Source organism: Crotalus tigris, unplaced genomic scaffold (assembly GCF_016545835.1).
Source record: "Crotalus tigris isolate CLP2741 ecotype Arizona unplaced genomic scaffold, ASM1654583v1 scf7180000017663.5292952, whole genome shotgun sequence".
NCBI classification, from domain to species: domain Eukaryota; kingdom Metazoa; phylum Chordata; class Lepidosauria; order Squamata; family Viperidae; genus Crotalus; species Crotalus tigris.
In genome coordinates, this window is record NW_024096550.1 from 353,739 (window position 1) to 380,919 (window position 27,181).

General features: G+C 49.3%; 3 protein-coding genes across 9 annotated transcripts in view; 2 read left to right on the forward strand and 1 right to left on the reverse strand.

Annotated features, from left to right (window-relative positions):
* The window catches only part of SH3TC1 (SH3 domain and tetratricopeptide repeats 1), a 23,435-nt gene extending 15,230 nt beyond the window's left edge, over positions 1-8,205 (forward strand). For all 6 annotated transcript variants that reach the window (XM_039335871.1, XM_039335873.1, XM_039335872.1 and 3 more), the window contains 6 exons: positions 173-353; positions 1,538-1,688; positions 2,927-3,049; positions 3,183-3,333; positions 4,333-4,529; positions 6,194-8,205. In XM_039335871.1, coding sequence (XP_039191805.1) covers positions 173-353; positions 1,538-1,688; positions 2,927-3,049; positions 3,183-3,333; positions 4,333-4,529; positions 6,194-6,430 — 1,040 coding nt within the window. In that variant the 3' untranslated portion in view covers positions 6,431-8,205. The remainder of the gene's footprint in view (positions 1-172; positions 354-1,537; positions 1,689-2,926; positions 3,050-3,182; positions 3,334-4,332; positions 4,530-6,193) is intronic.
* Positions 7,536-23,036, reverse strand: ACOX3 (acyl-CoA oxidase 3, pristanoyl). Of its 2 annotated transcripts, none has more exons than XM_039335877.1 (18): positions 22,867-23,036; positions 20,967-21,157; positions 19,529-19,762; positions 18,204-18,278; positions 17,672-17,761; positions 16,765-16,908; positions 15,662-15,750; positions 15,396-15,492; positions 14,820-15,002; positions 14,247-14,369; positions 13,786-13,906; positions 12,697-12,819; positions 11,593-11,703; positions 10,962-11,077; positions 10,595-10,769; positions 9,604-9,671; positions 8,961-9,047; positions 7,536-8,783 (listed from the first exon to the last, which is right to left on the reverse strand). In XM_039335877.1, exons 1-18 carry the CDS (start codon positions 23,009-23,011, stop codon positions 8,664-8,666), a joined length of 2,292 nt encoding a protein of 763 aa, XP_039191811.1. In that variant the 5' UTR covers positions 23,012-23,036; the 3' UTR covers positions 7,536-8,663. The 2 variants fall into 2 exon arrangements, with proteins under 2 accessions (XP_039191811.1, XP_039191812.1); XM_039335878.1 differs by lacking the exon at positions 22,867-23,036 and adding an exon at positions 22,249-22,391.
* TRMT44 (tRNA methyltransferase 44 homolog) overlaps positions 22,467-27,181 on the forward strand; it is a 10,849-nt gene continuing 6,134 nt past the window's right edge. The window contains exons 1-3 of the mRNA XM_039335884.1: positions 22,467-22,808; positions 23,796-23,913; positions 25,346-25,562. Of these exons, the coding sequence (XP_039191818.1) occupies positions 22,493-22,808; positions 23,796-23,913; positions 25,346-25,562 (651 nt within the window). The 5' untranslated portion in view covers positions 22,467-22,492. The remainder of the gene's footprint in view (positions 22,809-23,795; positions 23,914-25,345; positions 25,563-27,181) is intronic.

A 27,181-nucleotide genomic window follows, 5' to 3' on the forward strand; every position in this document is an offset into this window, starting at 1 on the left:
TGCTTTGAGCAAGGCTCTGTGTAGAGTAAGACTGAGTTTCTCCTTGACTGCCTTCTTCCTTGATGCACATAAATGGCTGCTCTGCAGGCTGATGAAAAGCTGTGGGGGCTGAAGGTGTCTTGTTGTTGAAAGACTTTGCCGCATTAATCGGTCAACCGCTCCTCCTTTTTAGGGCAACTCCAGGCTGTCCAGCATCTGTGTCATTTCTACAGCACGGTTGTCCCAGATCTGGCGCAATGTGTCCTTTACAACGAATATCAGCTCACCTTGGTTAGGAGGATGTCTGACAAGGTCATGGAAGGGCAGGTGCTGGAGACCATCAGCCAGCTCTATCTGTCTCTGGGAACCGAAAGGTAAGAACTGCAATGCACAAGCTTCTGCCTTTCGGATGAAGAGGTTTTTGTCACTCGGCCACTTGGTTAGTGAGCTGGACACAAAAGTGCCCTTCTGCATGCAGAAGAGGCTCTGTTCCTCCGGACAAAAAGTTATTTTATCCCAAGAACAGGCCCTCTTCTGATGTCCGGGATTAAAGTTTCCATCATCGCGAGCCAGTTTACCCTGTCCTGGCATGAGTTCTGCTGGACAAGCTCTGTTGTTCAGCCCTTCCTCACAGTTGCTGCAGGATGCCTACATTCTCTCTAAGGGGGTCAGGCATTCCGCTCTTTTGAGTTAAGAGACCCCCAGAAAGAAGACCCGGCTTCGGATACTGCAGGGAAAGCCCTGGAGGACCCTGGCCTGCCACCTTCCTTCTGACTTTATGAGTTTCACGACAAGCAGAATTTCAACTGGTGGAGCTTTTCTAAATTCTCTCATACTGAGAGCTTTATGTGCTCCACTTTTATCCCTGTGTGGTGCAGGAACCATGCCAGAAAAAAATTCCACCAGCCGGGAGAGATTGATTGACTGCAGTTCTGCATGAGAATCTCTAGCTTGCAGGGCTGGTGTTAATGATGTTACTTTAGATCTCGTAATATTTCTGCCCAAGTGTAGCTAGTTTGATCACAGCCTCCAAAAAGTTTCTAACCAGAATGGTTTCCACAGCTGATAAGAGGGAGAATATCCCACAGCAGATAGAGCAACTGGCTCAGGACAGAGTCTCTCTAAGTTATCAGACTGTAATGGTGATAGTGGGAGTTCTGTACTTTCAGATTTGCAAGACTGATGTTAGCTTTCCAGGTAGACCAGATAGGAAATATGGCTGCATAAGCTAATTCTGCTTTATTGTAAAGCTACGTTAACAAGTCTGAATGTACAATTCTCCCCTGTCACTCCCAAAGAGGCTTTTTCCCAAAAGGCACTTTTTCCAAAAGTGTTTTCTTTGACAATGTTTCGCTTCTTATCTAAGAAGCGTCTTCAGTTCTGAACTGAACGGGAAGCTTCTCAAACATGGTTTTGGTTTCACGGGTCTCCTGCCTATGGCAGAAGGATCTAAACTAAAGGATCCACAACGTACCAAAGAGGTCTGTTGGCTGGTCCTCAGAGGCTTTGAGAATAACAGTACAAGGTCAGCTGGATGGTGTTCCTCTGTCCGCTTCAGGGCCTGCCGTTCCGCCCTGGAGTATCTCAAGAGAAGCCTCGGGATATTCATCGATCTTCAAGCCAAAAAAAAGGAGGCCCAGGCCTGGCTTCAGGCGGGAAAGATCTACTACGCTCTGCGGGAGAATGAATTGGTTGATGTTTATATCCAGGTAAGAGGGACGATCTGGGGAGGTCACCGGAGCTGAACTTTTCCTCAGTTATTTTACCTGAAAAAGGAAAAAGATGTGACAGCAAATCTAGAAATGTGTGTTTCAGTGATTCAGTGTTTTTCAAATGTTACCAAGTTAGTAGTTTAAATTAAGCGCATATCTTTCAACATGCTACATAAATAGTCCTCGTTTAGTGACTGACTCATTAAGTCACCACTCACAGTTTCAACAGTGAAAAAGTAATTTTGTGACCAATTCTTACATTTATGACCTTTGTAAAGCAAAAGAAAGCTGAAATAAGACCATAAATACGGTCATGGTTTCACTTAGCAACCACTTAATGACTGAGTTGCGGTTGTAATTGTGGTTGTTAAACAAGGGCTTACCTGTGTAATAAATTTGACATAACTGCCTAGAACAGAGGTCTTCAAACTTGGCCCTTTTATGACTTGTGGACTTCAATTCCCAGAATTCCTCAGCCACCATCTTTTGAAATCTTTTGAAATCAAAAGATGCTCATTCGGTTGTTTTTAAAACGAGCTGTCGTATAAGTAGGAGATGGGTCTTCCATGATGCCCTCTGAAACTTACTAAGTTTACTTTTCTCAGGAGGAGCAAATGTGCTTGCAATTAATTCTTTCTACCTATTATTTCTATATATCTCAATATTATAAATACTTTTCTAATGAATAGAAGTATACACTCTCTAACTATGTATCCCTTTCACAATTTGTAATAGATAGTGTTCCTCTCACTGGAAGTGTCCATTGCTCCTTTAAATTTTATCCCTTTCAATTGAAAAATTGCATGCAAGTGTGCTTTTCTCCGGACAGCCAATTAGAGGTGGGAATCTTATTTTAGATCGGGTCCCACTAGCACGTCCTGAATCGCAGCCCCCATGGATTCTTCCAGAAGCTCTTGCCTAGACCATCTTCTCTGTGGTGCCTTTAGCATCTTCAAGATGTCACCAAGTTTAGCTGAAATGATGGGATTTGGGGTGATTCAAGAAGATCTTTTACATTTCCAGCAAAGAGGAAATGACCCAGTTCTTATTCAAATGTAAAATGTGACATCAGGGAGAGGCAGCTAGCAGCAGTTCTAATTCCATAAGGTCTATTTAGGGAACACTGGAAAAAGGAGAAGAAAGTGGATTAGAAGCAGCTTTTGGTTATGTAGGGCTCCTGTTGGAACGATTCCTTTTGTGTTGCTCCGTCTGGTAGAAGCCTCCTTTCTTCCTAGGTTGCTCACAACACGGCTCTGAGTTCTCAGGATCCCAATTTAGAAATGGAAATGCTCGAAGCCTCAGGAGATATATTTTTCAACGGAGACTGGGACAAGGAAAGGGCAGCGCCCTTCTACAGGGTGGGTATACTCTTCCCACCTTCTCACGGGTCGTCCTCGAGACATTGGGCAGATAAGGCTGGGTGACTGATACCTCTGTGACGTTACACTCTGCGAGACGGCCCTTCGTGTTCTTCTCCCGCTGTTGCTTTAGGACAAGGCTCTGCCACTCGCCACGAAGGCCAAAAACAGCAGCGCTGAACTTCGTCTCTTCAACAAGTTGGTTGGGTTGTTCTTGACCTTAGGGAAGTATGAAGAATGCCTCGGATACGCCCAGACATCGTTAATGCTCAGTGTCAATTTAGGTAAACCTGTCCGGTGCATTTCCGAAAGTCACCTGGGGGTGTCGATGAAGATTCTCGGTCATTTAGGCTGAAGGTTGAATCGTGGCAACTAATTTTTTTGTTAGCTTCCGATGTTTTATTGCTCACCCAAGCAGCTTCATCAGTCAGAGCAAGCTAGTTAGGCAGAGAATCCCTGAAATGTACCAACGCCTGCCACACCAACCTCAGGGGTTTTCTCCCCAAAATACATTGCAATATGTCGACAAAGACTCTCCGTCATGCAGGCAAAGGTGTCCGAAGGTTGAATGACTCTCTGCTCACCTGACTTGCTCTGGCTGATGAAGCCCCTTGGATGAGCAGCGAAACGTCTCAAGCTAAGAAAAAACTAGTCCAGTTGCCATGACTCAACCTTCAGTCCCTTGAGGATGATTCAGGGTTGTAGCTAAAGAGACGCATTGTTGGCCTTGTGTCAGAGCACTCTCCACAAATGCTTCTGCGGTGCGCAGGGTGGAAAAGAGGGGAAAAGGAGGGTTGAATCCAGGGATTGGCAGGTTTTGCCAGAGTTGTTTTAAGTATTTACATTCGGTATTCTTTTGAGACTGTTTTTCCCCCAACCCCTACTCCCAACAGCCCAGCCCCATGTCTCAGGCTGGACCACTCTTGAAGCAACATCTCAAGGGCCAGTTTTGGAGGCTTCAAAGACTGTTTGGCAGCTGGTATTTTGCCAAGCAGGCGAGTCAAAATCCAAACTATTCTGGGAAATTATGTTTCCTGTCATCCTTGGAAATCCCCTGTAGAAGCAAACATAGTGGCCAACTTTAATAGATTTTATTGCCGCTATCAAAGCAGGTATCTCAGCACAAGCAAAGAGCCAAGTCCTGCGCTAAGGAAACATTCTCCTGGTGGCATACTTTGGGTCTGCTGTTCACTCCCAAACATGGTGAACCAGGACCATCCCTGGTCTGCTGCCTGCCGTCTTCCTCTCTTTGATGGCTGGTTTTCTCTCTGCTTCTTGGCCAGGAGACCAGCTAAGTGAGCGAGTGGCCTACCACCGCCTGGCGGTCATCCACCATCACTTGGGTCAGAGTGAACTGGCTGAGCATTTCTTCCTCAAAGCCGTTTCCCTCTGCCCCTCCCCGCTGGAGTTTGACGAGGAAGCCCTCTATTATGTCAAAGTGTACCTTCTCCTGGGAGATATCACCTTCTACGACCTGAAGGTAAGACAGGAATGAGAACCTGAAGACAGGAAATCCCTTTCGCTTCACCTGGTTGTGGAATCTTTCCTAGGAAGGGAGACACGGGAGAACAGAGCGGACCAGAAGGAGAAGCTGGGATGATTTCAGACAATTTATGCTAAGGGTGGCTTTTGTCATGTTTTGCCCAAAATAAATTGGATCACTTTACCAGAAAGGCAGAGATCCACAAGAAGAAGCTCATCAGGGGCTGGCCTGTATCTCCCAAGATTCATGACTTCTTCTTAAGGGCAGCTTCCCTGTGTCCCTCTCCCCTTTAATTTGATGAGGAAGCCTTGCTGATTTAGAGAACCCGGGCTGTGATTGTTTTTCCAATGCTATTTCCCCCAGCAACTGCTGCCTCTGTCTCTCCCCCCCCCCCGCCGTGCATTGGCCCCTTTTGAAGAATTTGTGTAAAAGAGAGGCGCAATCAAGTTGCGGCCTTCAGTCCACAGCCTCCTACAAATAGTTCAAAGGTGCAAAATGTTCTTGTAGAAAATGGCTCCTAATTTTAGATGAGGGAATGTGCAGTCCTCATTACACAAGATGCTTGTTCTTGCACACCTTTCGTGTACACACACACACACACACACACACACACACACACACACACACATCCCTCTTCTGCACCTTCCTGCCTTCTTTGCAGGCTGAGGAAGCTTCGCCTCTCCCCGCCACCTGCTTGGGAAGCCAGGAGAGAAGCCCGGCCTGTTATCACTCCTGTGACATCCGCAACAGAAGCGAAATGCAGAGATTAAACCCAGGAAGAAGCCGGGGAGGAAAGGGAGAAAGTGGGGGACAGTCCTGAGGGGCTGGGATGGCTGGAGTGACCCCATGGCAGGCAGACGAGGGGCATGGCGAGGAGACCCAGGGGAAGAAGGGTCAGAGCGGGGAATAAAGCAGTTGGAGGCGGCAGCACCGAAACCGCCCCACCGTCGTCTGCCCCCTTCCCGGCAGAAGCAGGCAGGGGAGGGGCCAAGGGGCTGACCACAAAAGGCGCTTTGGCCTTTCTTGAAACGTTGGCCCAGAATGAGCTTTGCCCCCTTTGCCAAATCTCAGTGGCAGATGTGTGTTTGTGTGTGTGTGCGTGTGTGTGTGTGTGTGAGTGTGTGTGTGTGGGAAGGCCGCATCTTTTTGTTAAAGCAAAAAATTGCAGTTTGAGCTTGGAATAACGGAGGGAGGTTGTGGCTGCATCACCCCTGCGGGTGTCAATGGGCAAAGACGTCCAAAGCTCCCAACTTCCGGCTTGCAGAGCAGAGCAGAGCCGAGCAGAGCCGCTAGGAGGAGCAGCCAAGAGTGAGACAGATCATGGAGTTATCGTTGATTGGTTGGGGAATGCTGGCTCTGTGATTGGTTGCTGTGGGTGCGGAGGGGGAGTTGCCCTTTTCCCCGCCTTTTTTCTTCTGGGTGCTCTGGGGTTTACCTCATGATGCTCCTGTTGGCCTGACTACTTTGTTGGCTACATAGATGTAAAATATATTTATTTACATAAAACTGCAAGTTCGCGTCAGCGTCTCTGACTTCATTTGGACAGCTGCTGGGCAATCCCCTTGTTGTTTTCCTAGACTTTGACTTACCAACCAGCCTGTTTCCATTTTTTTTTTTTTTAAAAAAGGTAATCTTAGTCCCTCTATTGCTTGATGTTTCAGGATCCTTTTGATGCTGCAGGATACTATAATCTGGCCCTGGCTGCTGCCATGGACTTGGGGAACAAGAAGGCGCAACTGAAGATTTACACCAGACTGGCCATAATTTACCACAATTTCCTTATCGACCGAGAGATGTCCCTCTTCTTCTACCAGAAAGCCAGAACCTTTGCCACGGAGCTAAATATTTGCAGAATCAACCTCTCTCCAGACCAGCCTCCCAGGAGGAAGGGCCCATGAGGCTCTCCCTCTAGACACTGGCTGGGGGGGGGGCTTGCAAGGAGCAGAGAGCAGCCCCCCCTTTTTCTGGCACCAGAGGCCAAGAGCTTCAGTTCCTGCAACACTCTTTCCCCACCCATTTCCCCCCCAAAATAAGGACCAAGTCAAGAAAGAAAAGGGCATTGGGATGATCCTGGAAGGAACTGGCTATGAAACCACAGAACAGTTGAAGTCAGCAAACGGTGATCGTGTTCAAATGAAAGCATCTAACTGAAAATAATAAATGGGCTAAAATAATATACAAACTGAAGCTTAACATTTTCTCATGCTCCAATTTTAATAGTTCCAGGTTTGGGAAATGGTGTTTGCAGTGCATGTTACCTGAGGCAGCAACTGATGGATCTCCATATGAAAAAGAATTAAAAGTAAAGTAACAGCTTTTGGTGGGGGACCCAGTTACAGTCTGAAGATTTCCCTAGCATTCTCAGAGTGCGGGCTCATCAAATTCTGTTCAACATCCTCTTCAGCCTCTTGTGTCCATGAAGGACTGCAGAGCAGTTGCGGTCTTCAGATGTTCTGAAGGATCTAGAGAGTTGGGCCTTGGCGTAGTCTTCTTTCTCTTAGGGTGAGAAAGAAAAGCTCAAATGTGTCCGAGCCATTCAAGAGAACTTGACAAGGCGTGACATAAGGAAGCTGGGTGTCTTCCAGTACATTCTTTTTATAGCAACTGTCACTGTCTCAGGATTATCCTTAGATGCTCCTCCGTGCAACTGAGCGTTACAACAGATTCTTTCTGTTGGAGCAGAACACGTATGTCCTCATCCTCGAATAAATCCAACAAGAATTTCCTCAACCCAAAAGCACAGAAGGAACTGAAGATCAATGAAAGAAACATTGGATGCCCAGTTCTTTGCATTTCTTCCTCAAATCAACATGCAGAACAGAGCAGCAAATGTGTGGAATGATTGGGGGTTCTCCTAGAACTCTACCTTACCATGAGTATTGTCATGTTTTTGTTGCAGATGCTTTTTATTTTCAGTCTTACTGTGGGTGTTCATGTAGTACCAGACAATTTTATTTTTTGCTTGTAAGCTGCTATGAATTTGAATGGACATACTGAACAAACATCATAATATCTTTTTATTACTGTACAGACATACATAGTCATGGAAAACTGAATCAACCAGACACGGATTACAAGATTTACCTTATAGGTACTGGGAGCCAGAATCTAAGTTTAAGGATGCAGAGTCTAAGTCTAAGGATCCTCAGAGTCTAAGGATGCAGCAGTCGGCCCATAATAATCCCAGCTGAGCAAACAGATTTCCTCAGCCACTTCTTCAGGATTAGATTCCAACCCTGTAAGTCGATAATGCTTAAGAACCGAAATGGCTGCCTTTCCTGATTCAAAGTAGAGTTTTTCTGATCTGAGTCCCAGCTAAGAAGAAGAACCTGGTCTCAAAAGCAGACTGGCAAAAAAAATTGGAGGTGATTGTGCTTGGGGTCTCTCACTGGACACTTTTGACCAGTAATAAAAAGGGTGTTGGATGGACTTGCACGACTGGGAAAGATTTCCACATTTCACTGGGAAGGAAGGAAGGGGAGAGAGAGTGGGGACCTGCAAAGTCCATTGCCAGGGTGTCATAGTCCCCTTCCTCTGGAGGCAGTCTGTTCTTCCCTAGCAGAGCCGTCCAGGCACCTAGCAGCTAGAAAGTCAGAGAGACATTCAGGGTTTTCTCTCCAGCGTTGTTTATCCTAAAACTTCTTAAAAAGCATGCAGAGAATTTTTTAAAAAAGGAAAAAAGCCTTCCACAATTGACAGTTCAGAGGAACTGAAATACGCCTTTCCTGTTTGCTACAAGATTGGGCTGCTGCTTATTTTATTGCCTTCGGGGTTGAGACGGAACACTGATATAAGATGCAAAATAATGACAATTATGAAGAATAAAATGATATTAATCTTGTGGACCAAAGGCAAATATTTAAAGGGACATCTAAGAAAAAAGCTGATGGCTTTCAACATTGTCATTAATTTATGGTCAGAAAGCTATTTTAACAGCTTATTGTTCGAGAAGGAATGCTGAACTGGCAGAGAAGGAATATTCCATCATTTTGAAAGCAGACAAGAAGCCGGTTCGGGGAGGCCCTGCTCGGTTGTTTCTCCTAAGCTCGGTGTCTTCTTTCATTTCCGTTAACATGATCCTTTCCCTCCAGTGATGAAGGTTCATTAGCAGCTCTTGATGGGCTTTCCTGTTTACATTCTGGACCTCAACTTGCCAACGACAGGTTTGTTGTTACAAAATTCTGACCACCAGGAGGCTCTTTCCAGGATTTTTGGGCTCTGAAGAACTGCACTCCATAGATTTTTATATAGCTGGAAAAACATAATAAAATACAAGAAAGGTTTCGGTCAAAGCAGTAGGTTTTAAAGGAAGGAAAAGGAAGTTGGTATCAGAGATTGGGATGCAATTCTGACATTGTGTGATGCAATTCAGAAAGCAAGAAGACGGGCTAGAAGACAGACCCCCAAGGAGGGGCGAGCCCTGCTTACCTCTCCATCGGCCTTGGCAATTGGGGAGCCGAGGACAAAATCAGGAGGGGCAATGACGTCCACCAGAGCCACCGATTCGTCCTTCAGCTAGGAGAGAGGCAGAGGGAAGAAACTGGCCACGGCAACAACAACTGTAGAAGACCAGCCTAATTGATCAGGCAAAGGCCTATCCAGCCTTGGTTTTTAAGCCGTGTCCATACTTGCTTTGTTTCAGAGAACCTGACTAACACATTTTCATGAATGACATAAGGGTAATAACACCCAACAGGGATTGCAAACGGCTCCAAAGAATCTCTCTAAACTGGACCAAAGAAGCTGAAATTGGAAAATGTAGCTCAGGGGAGGCAGATGGGAAGTGACCCCTCTTGTTTCTCTGAATACAAATTTCCCTCTCGGTAAAGGGACCTGAGCTGACTGTGACTTGCTGGGAAGGGCAGGCAGGTCACAAAGGGTGTGGAAAGCGAGGACATCGCTTGTGGTCCTGCACTGAAGCTAAACACAGGAAGGTTCAGGATATGAAGAGCTTCTTGGGTCTTCTCTTACATCATGGATGGTGAAGTTAACACCGTGCACTTAAATGTCCACTGAAATCTGATGAGATCGCCAAATTTTCAAGATTTCAGTAGTCCCTACTGGCACATACCTTTGAACAAAGTTCCAGAATTGAATCCTGTATCCATTTACTGACGTTTTCACCTGAAATGTAGCCACCTGAAACGTATTTAGAGCAATAATACATTCAGAATGAAACAGTTCATTCATACTGAAGCATACTTTAAGTTCCTGTTGGATACACGATATGCAGAAATAATCCCTGAAATAAACCGAAGGTGCTGTACTGAGGATTAATGCTCCAGTGCTTTGCATTTGAGACCTTCCTGCCTTCAGGATATGGAAATTGCACGACTGGGAAAGATCTCCACATCTCACTGGGAAGGAAGGAAGGAAGGAAGGAAGGAAGGAAGGAAGGAAGGAAGGAAGGAAGGAAGGAAGGAAGGAAGGAAGGAAGGGAGGGAGGGAGCTGGTCTTCCTGGGCTGAAGGCAGAACCATCACCTGTGCACGGAGAAGGGTGACTCTTAACAATATCCCACTGGGGATTCACAAACTGTGCCTCAGAGGGTGGAGGCCTGGACAGGCAGATCCAAGAGACACCTGCCCCCCTTTCCACAGCCTCCGCCTGGCCCTGCCTACACCTTAGGGGAGGGGGGGGGTCCTGAATCCAAAGCGCTGCATGGCCTTTCTTAATGGCCTGCTTTGGGGTGTGTGTGTCCCAGGCCTTTGAAGGAGCAGCGTCTCTTAACAAGGAAATCTAGAAATGCAAGCAGCAAGTTAATTTGCCAGTTTTATTTTAGAGCTCAGTCTGGCCCCGATTCTACTTGGGACAACTTAGAAATAAGTTAAGTAACAGAATGGAAGGTTTAAAGTTTACTCTAAGTTATTCAAGAGAAATACTTCATCCTTTAGAAAAAGAGGCATGACTAAAAAATGCAAAAACAGAGGCTGAAATTATAGGCATGTAATGTATTTCACCCTTATTATTAAATGGTATAATTTGGGCACTTTAATTTCTGAGTGGGTTAGCAGATAAGATGAATTGTACAGAGTTCTCAAGAAGACATAAAGCCAGCCTCACCTTGGTAGAGTGTTGCCGTGTGCTTATTTAAGGACCAGAGTCCATAGAGTGAACAAATAAGCTTTAGTACCGGCTGAAGATTCACTGGCGTGCTGGGACTGTGCACGTGTTTGTGGTACTTTTCTAAAACTGTGTGTTCAATAAAAGCTATAGCTAATGAACGACAGTAATACACCTGTGGGGGAAAAGGGAAAGCATACTTCAGGATGACAATTTAAAAGCAGAGCTACAAATATAACACATTCTGCCTTACAGATGAATTGATGCTTATTCCACACAGGGTGTCTGTGGAATGAAAGTGAGTGGAGGCTGCTACTATCACCTGAAGGAAAACGCAGAACGCTCTGAAATTAGAAGCGGAAGTTACCTGGCTGTTGTTCTTTGCCTCAAAATCAGCACAGCCGCTTTCTTCCTGCTTCCTCAGTTTCTGGATGCTTTCTCGGAGCAAGTAACAAACCAGCCACTTGTAGGCCCTCAGAGATGCTGGAGGAAGGAACTGCAGTTTTAGACATTCATTTGGGCAATTCAACGTGATGAAGGGGACAGCGAGCAGCCATATGTGTAATGAAGGCCACTGGATGCTTTATGAGCCTTGCCAGAATTCAAGAGCACCTGCCAGGGAGATTTTTTTTCTCTTGCATGCAGTTCATAAAGAAGAAAAGGATAAACAGGCACCGTGACCAACAAATCCTACAGGGATGAATCCATTTTCACTGACATCGGGAAGTTCACAATGCACCAAGATCGCAGCTTTTCAAGCCACCTTTCTGATAACTCCCCTCTACCCCCCCCGGAAGCGCTGCTGTCTCTTCTGCCCTGCACCTCCTCCGCCCACTGGCCACCTTGCTCAGGAGGGCCACACAACGCAGGCTGGTTTGAGCCACAAGCAGCGGGTAAGCGCCCACAGGCTCAAGGAACTAGGAGCAGGCACTTGTCCCCCGGAACATTCCCCGATCCCAAAAGGAAATCCCAGAAGGACAGCGGGAAAAGAGAAATACCTGAAGAGTCCATGAGGTCTTGGCCATATGGAACCACAAATTTCTGACAGAGAATATCATCGTAATCGTTTAAAAAATCAACCGATCCCAGGGGTGACAAAACAGGGTGACCTGTAAATGAAGTGCCAGCGACATCAGATCCAAACCTCCAGCCAAAAGGCACGAAGAGTTACTTGTTGCTCTGAGGCCCTGTGGAGGTCGGGTGCTCTCCCCTGCCTTTGCCACCCATCAAACTGTTTTCCTGGACCTCCGGTCTCAACTCCTATCAGGACTTTTCCTAAAAATATCTGCTTTTAGAAGAAGTCCCCTTTTTTGTCACGGTGAGGGAACCGTTTCCAAAATACAGCTAAATTTTGCAAATTGGGTCCACTCTGCATCCCAGATGCTCCACGCATTATGTTCTAAAGTCAAGAGAAGGGGATTGGTGAAGACTAAAACTAACCATTTATTCGATAGAGATGTCTCAGCCTATGGTGAGTTACACTCTTTCTCAGAACAACAGTCCCTGCTCATAGTTACTCATACGCAAAACATTGTTGTCTCCTTCGTAAGTGCAGTTTGACTCCTGCAATGCACTCTACATGGGGCTCTGCTTGTGTAAAGTATCAACTGGTTCAAAAGGAGGCAGTCTGCCTGGTTTTCTGCGAGTCTGGATTTGCACATTTCACCTCTCTTGTGGGAGCTGCACTGGCTGCTGAGCCCTGGTGGACGCAGTGGTTAGAATGGCATATTGCAGGCTGACTCTGCCCACTGCCAGGGGTTCGATCCCGTCCTTCTGGTGAAACGAGGATCCAAATTGTTGGGGGCAACAGGCTGACTCTGTAAACTGCTTAGAGAAGGCTGTAAAGCATTATGGGGCAATATATATCTAAATGCTGTTGCTATGGATATTTGCTGCCGGATCCAATTCAGGGTGCTGGTTGCCACCTTCAAAGCCCGACATGGGATATTTGAAGGGACCGTCTACCTGGCCCACTAGAGTGGGGGAGGCAAAGGCACGGTAGCGCAGGGGGAGAGGGGGAGGGGGAAGCATGTGCTGACTCCTTTCATTGCCTCCCTCTCTGGGCTCCGAGCATGGCAACCTCCAGCCCCCCCCCCACTAACCTTGGGATCTCTCACTCATCCAGCGCAACAGGTAGTTGCTTGTCTGCTGTAACAAAACATTGTTGTCTCCTTCGTAAGTGCAGTTTGGATCATTGTCATTACGAATATCGCCCAGACGATTCACTGGGGGTCAGGGATAAATGGCACACAAAAGACACAAGCATTATGAAGGGACTGTCACCTATTTAAAAGCTACAAAAGCCCTTCTTGTTGAAAATTTCAAAATAAATAAATCTATCTCTGTCAAGGTTGAGTGATTTTTAAACATTGGCCTCCAGCCGGGGGAGGCACGGGCCTTGCAAAACCTTGGGGTAACTGAGTGGGGGGGGGGCACCCTGGAACCCCCCCCCTTTGCCTTTCCATGGGGAAACTGGGGTGAACCTTAATTATCTAACTCACTTCTACAGGCATATCCATTTTCAAGCATCCAGAGAGCTTGAGCTCAGGAGGAGCTCAGTCGAGTGCAAAGAGCTGCTAGAGGAAGTGACGTACCGGCAGTCCCCGACTTACGACAGTGCATTTAGTGACCGTTCAAAGTTACAACGGCACTGAAAAAAGCAACTCATGACCATTTTCTGCTCTTATGACCGTTGCAGCATCCCCCGGTCACGTGATCAAAATTCAGTCACTGGGGAACTGACTCATGGTTTACGACGGCCGCAGGGTCCCCCGGGGGTCACGTGACCCCTTTTGCGACCTTCTGACAAGCAAACTCAAGGGGGAAGAAGCCGGATTCCTTTGACCAACCGGGTTACTAATTTAACTGCATTGAGTCTCAAGTCACTTAACAACAGGGGCAAGAAAGGTCCTAAAATGGGGCAAAAATCACTTAACAAATGTCCCACTTAACAACAGAAATTTTAGGCTCAATGATGGTCGTATGTCGAGGACTACCTGTATTTACCAGTTAATATTGTCAGAATCAAACCTTTAACTTGTGAAAAAGGAGTACACTTTTGCACTAGGGGGTCACCAGGCGGCTGCAGCCTTTTGAGGGGGGGGGCCCTCCTGCCTGCCCTTCTCCGTCCGTCCCTCCCTCCCTTCCTCCCTCCCTCCCGGCAGGGGACCCAGGAGAGCTTCCTCACTTACTGGCCAGGTAGCCGTGTCCCCCGCAGGCCTCCCGGCACTCCTGGATGGCTTGCTGGGTGAGCCAGGAGCAGAGGGGCTTCCCCGAGGTGGACAAGGCATGGATCTCACGGCCCAGCTCAGCCTTGGGGGAGAGGAAGGAGGAGGAGGAACAACATGGCGGTCATCACCACAGCAGGAGGGGGGGGGGGTCCCTCCAGCAGCCCCTCCCTGGGGAAAGGCAGACAGAAGGGGAGAACCCTCCGTGTCCTTGCGATGACCTTAAGGACTTTGCCCCAAGCAACGTCCACCCTTTTTGTGCAAACACAATGAAGTCTGCACCATGAAAAAAAAAACAAACCCACACCGCCCGTGATATTCTGGGGGGTCCCTGGCGTAGCCACCCAGCCTGCCCCAGGCCCAGAGACCAGAAGAGGATCTTTCAGGGGGGCCACGAAACCTGCTGTGGAAGGAGACTCTCCCACCTGCTGGGCGCTCTTGTCCTTCATCAGCAGCCCTATGTGGAACTCCATGAACCTGAGGAAGAGGGAGCGGGAGAAGAAGTCCCAGGCATAGGTGGCCGCCAGGTAAGGAAGCAGGCGCCACTGCTGCAATCGAAAGACGGGCAGGTGAGCTGGATGAGTGGGGGGGTCACTTCCTTTCAAGCAGTTTTCCTCACAAACTCTGAGATGAAGCGGAACGCGCCCCCCACGCAGCCTACAACCTCACGGATTCCATTGCGATTCTGCTCCCGCCCATCCAGGGGCGGCCCCGTTTCCCCAGGTTCTCCCAGGCCAGTGACGGGAGGATAGGAAGACACCATCTCGGGTTCAAAGAAAGATGCTGGCTTATTGACCGACACGTTCCCTTAACCATGAAAAAGGCCGGAAAATTCCTTCTGGTCAAGCGGCCGCCTCAGTACCTACGCCGTAATGGCTTATGACCAGAATTCTCAACTGAATTACGGCTTGGCGAGGCTCCCCGCGTGGCGAGAGCCATTGCCTGCCAAGAACCAGGCCTGGCCTTGAGGCAGCTCCCATTGGCCGGGCTGCTCTCACCTGCATCTGGTACTCCAGGACGGGAATCTCCTCGGCCTCGGCCGGCCCAAACTGGCGCCGGGTGGCGGAGAAGCGAATGGCTATCGACACGGCCAGCTTCAGATTGGCCACAGACATGGCGATGATCATAACTCTCCCGGCGGACAAGGTGCCCAGCGAAGCCCCCAAGCGCTGCTTGTGATCCTGAGGAGACACAACCCGCCCCGCCCCAAGGAAGCGGTGACACGCCCTGCTTAGCCCTGCAGGGAGATCGGTCCTCTCGTGCGACGGCAACTCTGCTGACAAACCAGCAGGTGAGGCAAAGGAATCCAGCTTCAGAGAGCCAATGTAGCCTAGTGGGGAAGGCTCCGGGCTAGAGACCAGGAGAGGGGGAATTCTAGTCCTACGTCAGGCCTTCGTGACTTTGGGCCAGTCTCCGTCTCTCAATCCAGCCCACCCCACGGGGTTGTTGTTGTGGGGAAAACAGGAGGAGGTCTGTTCAACAGCTTGAACTGTTTGTAAAAACTAATAAAGGTGGGATTAAAAACAGCAGAGAGAGGAAAGAGAGAAGCTCCTGACAGGAAGCAGAGTTCCTACCTTGAAGGCGCTTGTGTATTTCCCCTCAGCAGTGATATCGCCCGTTCGGCTCAACAAATTCTCTTTGGGGACCCTCACTTGGTGGAACATGGCAAACCTGGCAGAGTTCAAGAGAGGGTTGAAAGGGGGGGGGTTCCCGGGCTCAGCGTACACACTAAGCAACCCTCAGCCAGAACAGCACATCTCCCGGCTTCTCACCTGGTGCCTGAGCCTGAACCCTCACCCGGAGTGGAAGTGGTGGCTTTCTGCTGCCTGAGGGTACTCACCCGTTATCTAACCCATTCTGCCCAAGTTTCCTTCCTATGTCGCCAACCATGACCCCTGGCATGGGAAGCAAGGTTTTCGGATCCCGAATCTGCAAGCACAGAGGCACATCCAGATCAGTAAGTGCATTTACGGGAACCCTTTTTGTTTAGATTAAGGTGCTGAAGGTGTTCGTTTCACTGATGTCATTATCGCCTCAAAGGTGCTTTTTCCAAATGGAAACTGGACTTTCTTGGGTTTTTTTCTTTGAACAGGTTTCACTTCTCATCCAAGAAGCTTTTTCAGTTTTGGAAAAAGTACCTTTGGGACAACTGTGACCTGGATGATTGAGAAATTACATTACACAGCCAGGCAAAGAGGGTGAAGCTCAGGGGAAGGAGCTCTCCAGGGTTCTGAAACAAGGACAAGACGTTGGGGAGGGGCACTGGGGCCATCACCGCCTGGGACTCTCGCCCTCCCCTCCAGGGGGACTGGGGTCACAAGACATTCCTATTCTACTGTACAGCATGACAGGAACATCCGTCCTCCAGTCCCCTTTCACGGCCTGGGCTGAACTTGAGTCTGGGAGGACCCGAGTTGCCCAGAATCATGCATGAGCGAGTGGCCATAAAACCTAAAGTTTATATGTGAACAATCCATCACACCTGGGTTTCATCTGATCTAGAAAACAACACCTCACCATCCCGGTTCTCCTTGGCTTCAGTGGGGACTGAGGCCGGCTTAGACAGCAAGCAATGAAAACAGGTTTCACATGTTCTGACTGCATCAAGAATGCCAGTTTGTGTTGTGGTTAAGGCACCAGGCTAGAAACTGGGAGATCACGAGTTCTAGTCCTGCTTTAGGCATGAAACCAGCTTGGTGACCTTGGGCCAGCTGCCCTCACTCAGCCCGCGGGAGAAGGTGGCAACGGCAAGCCATTTCCAAAACCTTGCCAAGAAAACCGCAGGGCTGTCCACCCTGACCGAAAGCACCAAAGAAACCCTTCCCCCCCCCACACCCGGGATCTCTCTGTCAGGATGCCGCAAAATGGGACATTGTGCCGTGCCGAGCACATCGAGCACGGTGTGAAGGAGAAGCAGAGCTGCTGCCGGAGCGCGCCCCTCACCTGCACCACAAAGGAATGCAGCCCCTGGCTTTGGCCGTCGGGCGTGTGGAGCTGGGCGTAGACCACGGCGTGCGTGGCGTTCTTCCCCATGTTGCCAATCCAGAACTTGGCGGCTTCGAAGTCAGGCGAATGAAGAACAAACTCCTGCACAGTTGGGGGGGGGGAGAGAGACACTCAGCGCCGAGCAGAGAAGAAAACAATTGCCCAGCTCTACAGGCAGTCCTCGACTTACAGGTTTCATTTAGTGACCGTTACAACGGAACTGAAAAAAGTGACTTAGGACCCGTTTTCACACTTGTGACTATCGCAGCCCCTCCCCCCTGCGGTCACACGATGAAAATCCAGGTGCTTGGCAACTGACTCAGATTTATGACAGCCACAACGTCCTGGGGTCACGCGATCCCCTTCTGTGACCTTCTGACTAGCAAAGTCAAGGGGAAACCAGATTCACCTAACAACCGGGTTGCTAGCTTAACAACCGAAGTGATTCACTTAGCAACCGTAGTAAGAAAGGTGGTAAAATGGGGCAAAATTCACTTAAATGTCTTGCTTAGCAACGTAAGCTTTGGGTTCAAATGTGGCCCTAAGCCAAGAACTGCCTGTATTTGATGCTAAGTCTTTTTAAACAGAAACAGGAAATATTCTACAGGACACCTCAAAAGTAGCCTTGCTAGGCAACAAGGCCTAGGTATACATTCTTCCAGCGCAGAGAGGTCATGTAAATTATTTAAATGAAGCAATTTGAGTTGCTTGAAAGGCCATAGATATGTCATTTAACAGATTTTGGTGAAAAACTGACGCCCCACTAGCCCTGAGTCCATTTAAACACAGTTTCACCGTCCAATTCTATTATTTTAATAAAACTAAAGACGGAGGATTAGAAGCTGCTGGTTGTTGATAATCTGACCTGCGCGTCTGGGTCGTATCTTGCAACCGTCCGGATGTTCTTGGTGTTGCTGCCGTGGCTGACTTCAGTCAGTGCAAAACATCCAAATATCTGTGGCCAAGAGACACACAAAAGAGATCTTAAGAGTGGGAACATAATCACACAGTAGCATTGTTCTGCCATGGTTCCACTGGTGAGCTGTGAGCTGAGCCTGGGGCTTAGGGCTAAGAGGAAGTTACCCACATCCAGCAGATCCATTCTTGGTAAGGCGTTCGCAGGGTGTGTGTGTGTGTCAAATAAGTCACAATAGTGGCCACGACAAGGATTTTTTATGTGCATTGCTGGAGGGGGAGGCTGGACTGCACTGTTGCAACCAGCATCTTACCTGCCCTTTGGCGATTCCTCGGCAACTAGAAAATCTACAGTATTAACACAGTCAAACTTGAAAAGGGGAGAGCCTCCCTATTTTACAGAAGATTCCTATCACCCTTTTTAATGAAATTAATTAAGTGATGTCAACAAATTCAAATTCCAAATAGTAGAAAAGACGTACCTCCATGCTTTCAACTTGTTCAATAAATTTTCTGTGTCTTTTGGATCCAGAACTCTCAATGTTGTCCTTGAACACCTGTGACATTAACCGAAGCCAGAGAACTCAAAACAAGCCAGTTAAGAATCGTGCAATGTTCGGAAAAGTTTAAATGTAAAGATGTTGCACTATTTGCTGCTCAAGTTAAAAAAATAAAATAATCTAAAGTATTCTTCCAGGCAAGATAAGTTTTTTCCCAACAATTTTATGAAGGATTATATTAAACAGATAAAGTGAATAAAAAGGAGAAATACACTAGGACAAAATCGCTTTTCACTGGGAATAAAACAAATTCTGGAAACTGCGTTTTGCTCTGTGTGTAGAAGAAACAACTGAGCCAGGCCAGCCTGAGGGGAAGGCATCTCTGGCTAGACTAAAACCCAGACCCCAGAGCTGGAGCCGGTCCACTTTCAGTGGGCGGGGCCAGCCGGGCACCCTTGGCTCCTCCCTCCCCCCCACTCGTGCCCTGTGCTTCCCCTCCCCTTTCTCTTCCAGCTGGCTGGGGAATTCTGGGAGATGGAGTCCACCCATCTGACAGTTGTAGAGGCTGAGGCTGCCTGGGATCTTCTGCTGATCCTAGAGGGAAGCCCGGGAGATTTCCTTCGCTCCCCGCCCTGAGCTTTCGCCCTCGGCCTCCCTCTCTCTTTCAGCTCAGCAGGGATCCATCTCACAAAAGAATAATTACAAGAGTTCATTTAGTGACCGTTCAAAGTTACAACGGTACTAAAAAAAAGTGACATATGGCCGTGGTTCACACTTACCACTGTTGCAGCATCCCCAGGACCACGTGATCCACATTAGCAACCTTCTGACAAGCAGAGTCAATAAGGGGGGAAGCCAGATTCACTTAACAACTGGGTTACTAACTTATCAACTGTGGGGATTCACTTAACAACGGTGGCAAGAAATGTCGTAAAAGGGGATGAAATTCACTTCACAAATGTCGCACTTAACAGCAGAAACTTTGGGCTTCAGCCGTGGTCGTTAAGTCGAGGACTACCTGTATCGTTGCTTAAGCCTAAAGTAGAAAGCGCTGCTAATGCTTTCAGAGCAGAATGTGGCTCTGAATTGCAGCTTTGGCAGTCTACTCCCTTCGTATTTAAATGAGAGCTCCAGCCCTGGCAGCCTGGCACCGGCAATTTCACAGGCTTGAGCAACGAAGTTGGTAATTGACATCAAAGTAAACATCTAGCTGAACAGCCATCCAGAAGTTTCTCAACAGCAACAAACCACAAAATAGGAAAAAGAAAAGATGATCATGCGGCTCCAGTGAGAAGAACTGCACCTACCTGGTAGTTGAGCAAGTACTTGGTTCCCAGGGACCAGTCGTACATGCCCAGGCAGCTGATCAGAATGACCACTTTCAAGGGTTTTTCAAGAATCTCCTCCAAAGTTAGGAAATCGTATTCAAAAAGCTTCCGGCAGCGCAGAAAGGTCAGCTCCCGGTACTTCTCCAGAGACAACTCTTCCCCAGGAACACGAGCAAAGAGAGGTTCGTTTTCAAGAGCTGAGAATATTTTGTGCTTCACAAACAAAAAAATCAGAACGCTCAAGTCAGTTCCGAACATCCTGCGGTCGGCAGGACATACATCCTTGAGGCATTTCTGGCAAATAATGCAAGAAAATATGAACCCAAAAGCCCAGAATGCGTTTTTCTCCTCCTCCTCCTCCTCTTTAGGACTGTCAATCTAAAGGCAGGATAGGTCTCCACATGCTAGTTTGGAGCCTTTAGCGCTAGAAAAAAGGGTGACGACGCTTCAAACGCTCCTCTAAGGAATAATTCATGTCACAGCAACTTCCGGGTTCTTAAAACCTTGTATTTGGTAACAAAATAGGGCATGTATTTCCTTTTATTTGTGGTGGTGGCAGTAGTGGAGATCTTCTCATCACCAACATTTCTGGAAAGGCAGCGTTCTTGGCGCCCTCTGAGCTTAGTGGTTTCCTTGCAGACATTTTGTGTAGCATCTAAACGAAAAGAGGCAGCAAAGCCTACCCTGACTTGTGCCAATGATATTATCGAGCCAAGTAATGAACGTCTGCAAGCAAACAACCAAAGAACAGTAAGAGCTCCATAATTCAACTGAGCCACAAATATCCTGCTTCTGAAAATGCTACAATTGGAGCACAAAGCTGGACTGGAATCCTTGCAACGAGGAACTCTGGATACGTTCCTGTTATAATGTGGAGTAATTTAGTTCAGCAGGAACACCAAAAAAGCAAGCAAACAATGGAGCTGTCTTGCACGTAAATTCCTAAATTCAGAACTTTTATTAACTCATCACTCTGGCTTTGTACCTTTTTGTGTCTTTGTATCTTTTTCTATTTCTTTCCTTCTCGCGCTTTTACCTTTCTCTTTGATTTCTTATTTTCTTTTTCTTACAGTAGCTTTTGTCTCCTTTTAAAAAATCTAGATAAAAATCCAGCTGTTATCATTACAATCAGAATAAAGCAGGAAGGGACCTCAGAGGTCTTCTAGTCCAACCCTCTGCTCAAGCAGGAGAACCTAGACCGTTTCAGACAGGTGACTGTCCAAAAATGAGGCCACATGGGAACACACAGAAGAAAACCGACACACCCAAATTGAACACAATAGGGAACAAATAGCTTCCGTAAAAAAACGACCCTATTATATATATATATATATATATATATATATATATATATATATATATATATATATATATATATATGGGCCGGGCTTCCTTCCCAATTCCTGCGGAGCCTCACCTTGAAGCGGATCAGGTCTTCCTCCTCCACAAAGAGGGCCATCTCCTTCCACTTGAAGGACGCCTTCTTCCGGTAGGCGCACAACGGCCCCTTGGGGAGGTCCGGCAGCAGCGAGGGGTTCGAGGAGCTGGACGGTGCCAGTTCCCCAAACGGAGCCATCTTGATACGGAAGCTGGAGACTGGAAATAGAACTGAAATTGAGGAGAGGACGTCAGAAATGCTGGGCAGGAAGGCAGAAACGTGCAGATTACCATTTCAACGTTGTGCCCTGGGCCCTGCAGCCACGTCTGCACGGAGATCACCATCTGTTTCTAATTTAATTTGACAGATGGAGTTTCCGAGGAGTTCCTGGCAAACGTTCCAGCAGTCCTCCACTTAAGAGAGCCTGAAGTTAGGATGGTAATGAAAAAAGTGACACGACCGGTTTTAAACACACGACCGCCGCCGCAGCATCCCTGTGGCCACGTAATCCAAATTTCAGCCACTTGATGACTGACTCGTATTCATGACGGTTGCCGTGGCCCAGGGGTCACGTGATGCCCTTTGGTGACCTTCTGACAAGCCGAGTCAAGGGGGAAGCCCAATTCACTTAACGACCGGGTTACTAACTGAACAATGGCAGCTATTCACTTAACCACATTGGCAAGAAAGGTCTCGGTGCCAACCAGGGACCCTCATCCGGGCCGGGGGGGGGGAACAGGGTTTGGTCTGGCCCAGAGATGAGGAGAGTCCCCCATTTGGTCATGAAGCGTCTCCTGGGAAAACTCAATTCACGAAGGTCTCACTTAAGCACAGAAATGCCGGGTTCAATTGCGGTCATAAGCCGAGCACTACCGGTATGTTGCGCTGGAAGAGACCCAGGGCTTCTTCCCCAGGCGGAGAAAGAGGCTCCCGGTCGCCCCCGGAAGCGGCAGAAGCAGCAGCTGCCGGTCCCGGTGCGGGTCTCCGGGGGCTGACGCTGCCCCGCCCGGCCTTTCGGGAGGGAGCCGGGCCGAGGAGGCGCTCCCGGGCAGCGGCAGGGACCATCCGGGCTGGCGGAGGAGCGGCTGCGGGAGCCTCGCCCACCCCGGGCAGGGGGCGAGTCCGGGGGTCGCCTGCGGGGCTGCCCTTTAGGGGGGAGGGGGCGGCCTCTCCCCTTCCCACCCCTTGCGGGGCCAGAGGGGAGGTCCCGCCTCGCGACCCCCGGCAGCCCCCGCTCGGACTCCTCGCCCGCTCCTGATCTCGCCCCCCCATGACTAAGTACCCCGGCGCCTCGCTGAGACGGAGCCCCCCCCCTCCGCACCTGCAGAAAGGCAGCCGCGAGCCGAGCCTTCCTTCAACAGCCTCTGGGAGCTCGGACAGACGATCTCGAGGGCGCCCTCCCGCCTCTACCGAAAAAGCAGCGGGGCGGGTACTCCGGACTGCGCAGAGGCGACCTTCGAGAAGCGGCCAGGACAGTCCCGCCCCGGCCGCCGTCCCTTCCGGCTCCGGCCGCCCGGCCAGCGCCACCGCGCAGGCGCCAGCGGGACAGACCCGGAAGCGGAGCCATGGAGGCGGCGGGCGAGGCGGCGCTACGGGACCCGGCGGGGCGCTTGCCCGGCGGCTTCTGGACGGCGGCCGGCGTGTGGCTGGAGCGGCCGCAGGTGGCCAACAAGCGGCTGAGCGGCGCCTGCGCGGAGCCGCCCCTCCGCCTCCCCAGAACGGGCGGCGCGGCCGGCGCGGCGGAGCGCGCCTGGCGGTCCTTCTGCGCAGGCGCGGGGGCCGCGGCTCTGGGGCTGGAGGGGCCGCTGGAGCTGGTGGTGCGCCGGCTGCTGCCCCGCCGCCCGCCGCCCGCCGCGGCCGTCCCGGAGCTGGTGGTGCGAGGTGGGCGGCCGGCCTCCTTCTCCCCCCGCCTTCCCTCCCCTCTTCCCCGTCGCCTCACCTTCCCTCGCCTCGCCCGGCATGGCGGCGGCCTCCTGGGTGGGCGGCGGGAGCTCTGCCTGCAGCCTCGCCGGCCGAGAGAGTGGAGGGGGGCGCGGCCGCCCGCCCGGGATTATTCCCCAGGGCCCGGGAGGGAGCAGGCCCATCCCCCGCGGGCGTCGGCAGCCTGGGCGGGACGGTGGGCCGGGTCTGCTGCGGGCTGGGGCGGGGAGGTGGGCCAGAGGAGAGGGAGCCGCCCCCTCCGCCGCCCTGCCCGCCTTTGCCTCTGGGGGGGGGGCGGGGGAGACAGTCTGGAAGCACCGACGGGAAAGGAATCCTCTGGAGCCCCCCCCCCCGGACCTTTCCTTGCAGATGCTTCCTGACCCAGCCGGGGAAGGTCATCAGGGCCGGGAGGGGGAGGGGGGGACGGGGTTTGTGGAGGGGAGGGGAAAGGAAAGGGGAAGGACTGTGGGGTCTGTGCAGGTGTTTCATGGCCCAAGTAGGGAACATCATCAGGGCCAGGAGAGGGGATGGAGTTTGACCTAACCTCGCACTAATGAGGGTCCCTACTTGGGTCATGAAGCATCTGCAAGGAAACGGGCTCAGAGAGACAAAGGAGCCTGCAGTCTGGGAGTGGTTTTCTATCAGCCCCTCTGGGTTACCTTCTCCATTTCTCAGTCTGGTCTGCATCCCCCCCCCACCCCTTAGATCAAGCATGTCAAACTGCCAGCCGGTGGGGCGGATATGTCATGTCAAAACCGCGCCAACCCCATTGCCGGCAATGGGGAAAAAGTCACCACTTTGACATGCCTGCCCTAGATGGTTTGGCCCTGCCAAGCGATATATGCTCAGTAAATCAATTCAGAATTCTATGTAACGTTCTTTTTGTCATTTTCTAAAAGAAGCATATCTTACAAAGAATAAAGCTGTACAATTTGCAACTCTTTACAGATGTCCTTAACGGGTCACTGACCTTTCTGCCTTTGGAACAGACCCGCGAAGGCGAATACAAGGTGAAGGTTGGCAATATTTATCAGATTCGGCTCCGGCACATACGGGACGATGAATGGTGGGTGCTCAGAAGATGTTGCTGTCCTTGAATCCTTTCACCACAGTACAAGATGCATTTAAGAGAGTGATCATTCTTTACTTCTGTTTGCATCGTTCAGCCTTGCCAGGTTTTTTTGTATACGGCATCTTTCTTCATGAAGGTGTAAATTTAGCAGGTTGCATCTGGTTTGGGAGTCACTGCCCTCAGTTTGATATTATTTGGGCTTTGGCACCACAGTCCGTGTGAGTTGGACTTGGGAGTAATTTGCAACCAGTTTTCAGAGCAGAAGCGTTGCATGCGCTACTCTAGGCATACACGGAGCTGCCCTCACCGCTGCTTTCTGTACCAGCGGAACCTTCTGGATACTCTTCAAGGGCCAGCCCTCTATAAAGCTCATTGCAGTAGTTCATTCTGCAAGCGACTGGGTGGGCTGCTGCTCCAGGAACGGGCTCAACTGGCACACCAGAAGCAGGTGTGCAAAGTCCCTCTTAGCCATGACTGCCCCCTGCTCATTCAGCAGGAGTCATGAGTCTAGGTCAGTGGTGGCGAACCTATGGCACGGGTGCCAGAGGTAGCATTCAGAGCCTTCTCTGTGGGCACACCCCAGTCCTAGGCCTTCAGTTGGGTTTTATAAAACCTTTTCGTTTTAGGCCTCCTCTGCCATGTGTAAAAAAAAAAAAAAGGTTCAGTCAATTTCAACTTCTCGCGGGGAAAAAAAAAAGATCTTGCAAAGTTGGAATTGATTGATTGAACTTTTTAGTCCCACCCAGTCTCCCACTACCACCCTAGCCACGCCCACCCAATTGGCAACACCCAGCCAATGGGCCACACCCACTCGGCACTCGAGGATGCATGAATGGGTTTTGGGTTGCACTTTGGGCACTCAGTCTCTAAAAGGTTTGCCATCACTGGTCTAGGTCCTAGGAGGTCTCCAAGATTGCATACCGGTCTGCGAGAGTATTAACTCCATCTAGTAGCAAGGATGGCTTAGTCCTGGTGGGCCCCCAAAACCCGAGTCTTGCCAAGGTTCAGCTGTTCCCCTCCCAGATCCTCATGGCTTTCTGACACCAAGATAAGATGTTCATGGCTTAGTTGCTTAGTTCGCCAGGGTGGAATTCTCTAATTGGGTATTGTCAGCATCATGAAGATCCCTCACCCTGTGGCAATGAAGGAGCTTCCCAATCCTTCTAATTGGAAAATCCAGGGAAGCTCACCTGTGCCGGTTAGTGCTGCTTTCTAAGAAGGCTGCAGGTGAGAGTGTGCCACAAGCTGTGTTCCTCTCCCCAAACTGGCTCTGCCTTCAGTTCTTCCATTTGAGAAAGAAAATATTGTCTCATTTTGCTGCATCCCAGTTTAAACTAAATCAAGAATCTTGTTTGATTGGCCAGAGGCACAATTAAATTAGTGCTCTACTTAACGGATTGACTCTGATCCTTAGTTTTGTTTGTAGGACTCTGTCGGTGCTCCTGAATCCAGAAAAATATGTTCCTGATGGAATCGTATATCCTAAAGCAACGTGGCTCGGAAGTGAATTGCTTTCTAAACTGGTTAAATGGTCTACGGAGATCACAAAAAATGAATTTAAGAGTACGCTCTCTCTAATTTCTGTGGCTAGATACAGCAAGGTTTATCAAGATTTAAAGGAAAAGTACAAAGAGATGGTTAAAGTAAGTCGATCTGGATGCTTTTTGCTTTGACATTTTTGAATGTAATGTACATGCAGAAAAGTGTCTCTATCTTAAATGAAAAGCATAAGCTTTGTTCTTAATTGGATAAGGAAATCAAATCGAGGATGCTTGCGCCTTGGGAACAGAAGATGTTTCTTGGGCCGAGTTTAGTCTTCCTCTGATTTCATGGGAAAGTGTGTGGAGAATTCAGACCTCCTAAAACCACGGAGGAAATGAAGGGGGAAGCTGAAATCCAGTTGTGTCAGAGGAAAGCATGAATTATGATTGAAAAACGTGAGATCTGCATATATGTGTGAGAATTCATCACTGCCAGATGGAGAGGATGCTTGCCTGTGTTGGCCGTTAATCTGCTTGAAATGCACTATGTGCTAAAGCGGCGTCATGATTCTCGGAGCCACACCCGAGTTTGTGAAATCTGAGGGAATCTTGTTGCAACTTTTTGGATTAGCAAATGCTAGGAAGCTGTCATGAGCTGCAACTCACTTCATTAGGTTTATAGACTGGCTAGATTGATGGAGAAATGTAATTACAGGCTGGTTATGCAGGTGAGAGTTAAACATGAGGCAGATTCCAAGAATTTGATCAATTAACAATTGTAATGTGTTAAAAACCTGTTGGGTTTGTTGAGATTTACTGAGATAGCCTGAAATCTGTAAATTGTGTGAGCTCAGCAATCTCACTCAATTGCACTGGGGAAGTAAGTGCACCTTGATTTTCCCCAAGGTGGCTGCTTTGAGCTCTGTTTAAAGGAGGCTTCTAGAAGGTTGAAATGCTTCGTTGCTGCCTTTTTTTGTCCGTGGTTGAGACCTGATGCCAGACCTGTGTCCTATTGTACAACATTTGCCCTGTTTGTGCTATGAGATACGCGAAATCTGGAGGCACTTTTTGCTGATGGAGGCATCCCTTTCAGAAGCAAAGCAGCGCCTAGTCTCGTGCGTGGAGCTGTTGGTGTAAATGTGGGAGGAAAGCAGACTTTTGGGTTTGTCGCAGGACCTGCTTCCCAATTTAACATTCTGCTGCTTCTGTAAAAATGAGCTTCAAGGTGGGTGGTGTGTGCTTGCTTATTTATTTGATAAATTTATGCAGCTGTCCCTCTAACACACGGATGTCAAACTCTTCACGTGTCATGACGTAGCGTGACTTTTTGGGCATTGATGGAGCTGGGGTGGGTACGGCCTCCGTATGATGCAACCGGTCCGCAGGCCGGCAATTTGACACTCCTGCTCTTACACAGTATACATGATTCTGGACACCATAAAAAGGAGTAAAACTAATAATGAAAGAACATGAGAAAAAGTAGTGAAACCATAAAACATAAATTTCCAGGAGACCGAAGTCAGTTTCCCTAACAATATAAGGACTTTATAGTTAACCTCCCAGGCCTGAGGGCAAAGTCCAGTTTCCAGGCCCTTCCTGAAGACGGGCAGGGTGGGAGCAGTCTGACCTTGGGGGAATGATGGGCCAAAGGGCGGGTGCCCCACAGCAGGAAAGCCTCTCCTCCCGGCACCCGGCAGGTGTAAAGGGTCCACAACGTGCTCTCCCTGTGGGCAGGTCGGTGTGATTGGAGAGGGGGGTCCCTCAGCCCGGCCTCATGCCAG

Coding starts and splice junctions, on each gene's coding strand:
- ACOX3 (XM_039335877.1), bottom strand. CDS start 23,011: ATGGGCCTGCTCCCTCCCGGGCCCTGGGGAATAATCCCGGGCGGGCGG. Junction 12,820..13,785: donor GGGACACGGCTACCTGGCCA/GTAAGTGAGGAA, acceptor CCTGACCCCCAG/TGAATCGTCTGGGCGATATT. Junction 10,770..10,961: donor AGGCAAAGAACAACAGCCAG/GTAACTTCCGCT, acceptor TTTCCCCCACAG/GTGTATTACTGTCGTTCATT.